Consider the following 2,659-nt stretch of genomic DNA (forward strand, 5'->3'; position numbering starts at 1 on the left):
AGAGTAGAATGAGAGAGGAAATGAAGTGAGGGCCCCGGTAAATGCTTTGATTCTTTAAGCTAACACAAATGAGGGATTGACTTCTCTAGAGAGCCAAACAGTTCTCCTCCCTCTCTCCCTCTCTTCCTCCTCTCCACCACCACCTTACCTCCTCACGTGGTGTTTGTGATTTCTATGTGCAGACGGTTTGAGCTACTGATGCGACTAGATGGTTACGTCATTCGGATTTGCGTATTTTTTTTCTGGTTTTATGCAGTAACATATGTAAAATACACATAATTGTGACTGTGTCTTCATGTTGAACGGTCTGTGGTAATTGTGGACAAATGTAGAGGATCTGATGAAATCATAACCAGGCGCTCCACTATTCAAAGTGCCAGTTCTCACATAAGTGGCTATGGCGTTTCCAAGACAAGACGACTCATTACCGTAGTCTTGAAGAGATAAGGTTGACATAGGATTAAAATAATGGAACGCCAAGGGGTGTAATCAGCAACAAAGAATGAGGTGGGCGTTGTAGGTCACTTAAATGTGCACCAGATGGCGTATCAGGTCACAGGTGCAAAGTGTCACGAAGGGAGTGAATTAGAAATAACCAGTAAGTCTGCCGCAATGTAAAGGGATTAGCGAGACGTATTTAAGCTGCGTTTAAAAATTTGCCAGACCAAAAAAAATTTCAATTTTTTATTCTGCCAGTTGTTTTCCAATGCAGAGATAAATTCAAAAAAACCTTCTTTTGGATGCCCCAATTATACAGTTCAAGAGGCATCAATGACATTCTAAACATTAAATTACATTAAGTTAACTGTAGTTTTTACTAACCGTTATCAAAACATATTTTCAAGTAAATTTTCAAACCTTATGCCTCTGTTAAATTGTCATCCTCAAGGTCATCGACTACATCTTAGTATATTGTCTGTCGACGTAATAACATCATGGTTTTGGCTGGGAAGGCTCGAGTTGCTTATAAGAAAGGAAATTTGTCGCACATTGGCCCTTAATTGTTAGTACTGACGGTCCTGAGCATAAATGGATAGGGGTGTGTCTAGTTCTTTTTTCACATCATTTGACATGCTTCGGGGGATTACTCAAGATCACCTAATTTGAAAGTGGGAGTTGCTACTACCCCGCACTTTGTTTAGACGAGAATGGGTTTCAGCTCGTCAGTTGTTATCGTTTTAGAGTGTCCAATGCACATCGTTTGGTGGAGACCTCGCTATTGCTCTCCTTCGTAAAGTCTTTTCACAAGTACATGGTAACGGTTGGAATATCCAAGTTGTTCTAGCACCTATGGTGCTAGAATCTATCGTACTCATCGGGCTGGACTTGGACACAGCCACAGTATCCTGTGGAAGGGCAATTGAGTATGATTTTCTGTATCGATGAACTGAATCGCATCTTGTACAGAAGACGCGATTGGAACAAACAAGCTGGTAGGGGATACTTTTTCGGATTGGTGTTGGCACGGGTGGTGGGTGGTTGGAAACTTTGGATTTTACCACGGAAAATGGAAGCGAATGAACACGTGAAGTAGCATACCAGCTTTGTCCTCTCCAAGTTAGCAAATGACCTGCCTGCATTTCGCCGAGACTGTGGTGATGTCGAAGTGCATTTAGTGATCAGTTTTCGCCGATGAATCTCCACTAAAACCGTTGGAGGCCTGCAAAGTGCAATGCGGTGCTGCGCAGTGATTCCTACGATCGTGACGTCGTCGTGGGTAGGGAGGATCAGTCGTCAGCGTGAGTGAAGAGTGTGGATATATGGATGGGGAACCCTACCAAATTATAAGTTCTTGTAATTACAAATGTATTTGTTGGTGAAGAAGCACCTACTTATATATACGCATAATTTCCTGTTTTTTTGTTTATCTACTCTGACAAGGTGTTTCTCCTCACTGTTAGATGCAGTCTTTTGTGATTGTAGCAGGTAGTGCCGATTGGATGGGATGCGCACGATAGAAATGCCACTTGTATGGCTTAAGAGTAACCATACCTTCGTTTGATCTGCATTTTACTCTTAACTTTTGGTTTCTGGTGTGATCTGTTTGTTCGTGTGAATCTTGAATGAGCGGTTATGCTGCTGCTCCCACTGCGGCTACTAGTTGTGTTTGGGTCCCTTCACTCAGCACTGGTGGGCATTAGATATTGACAGGCCAGATTTTCTGTGCTCATTGACATCTAATCATGCCATTGACTGGATTTACCCACTTTTGTGATAGACTGTACCCCTTGTTTTCGTTTTCCATTGAAAATAAAAACTGGCGCGTGATCGCCCGTTGCTTGTATTGTTGTCCTAACAAACCGAGAAAGGTTATGTGCAGCAGGTTTTGATGCGTATACTTGGAGGTTTTAAAGAATTATGATTGGGACAAGCTATTGAAGCGTGCATTTGAAAGTATCCTGGAGCTTGCATTACTGGACTGACCATGCTGGATGTAGACGGAGTCTGATGTAGCAGTCTGCGTCATGAGTCGCATGACTACTTGCAATGAGACAATTTTTAACTCCAAATCATTTTTGTCTCCTACTAATTCGAAATAGTAGCTGGTGCTCTCTAACTGATCCACTCTTAGTTGGAAAGTTAATCGCTACTGTTCTGCTTCTTCCCATTATTTTTCCGATTTGAGAAATGCTTTCTTCTTCCTCTTGGTGAAATTTAT

At 42.0% G+C, this 2,659-nt stretch overlaps 1 protein-coding gene across 1 annotated transcript in view; it reads left to right on the top strand. All coding sequences in view use genetic code 11, as the record gives it.

The window, feature by feature from the left end:
- Nucleotides 1–2,659, top strand: part of EGR_10757 (hypothetical protein) — a gene marked incomplete at both ends in the record, with an annotated part of 4,844 nt that overhangs the window by 1,883 nt on the left and 302 nt on the right. The window contains 2 exons of the mRNA XM_024500006.1: nucleotides 1,183–1,364; nucleotides 1,659–1,739. Of these exons, the coding sequence (XP_024345575.1) occupies nucleotides 1,183–1,364; nucleotides 1,659–1,739 (263 nt within the window). The remainder of the gene's footprint in view (nucleotides 1–1,182; nucleotides 1,365–1,658; nucleotides 1,740–2,659) is intronic.

This window comes from Echinococcus granulosus (genome assembly GCF_000524195.1).
Source record: "Echinococcus granulosus chromosome Unknown EG_S00264, whole genome shotgun sequence".
NCBI lineage: Eukaryota > Metazoa > Platyhelminthes > Cestoda > Cyclophyllidea > Taeniidae > Echinococcus > Echinococcus granulosus.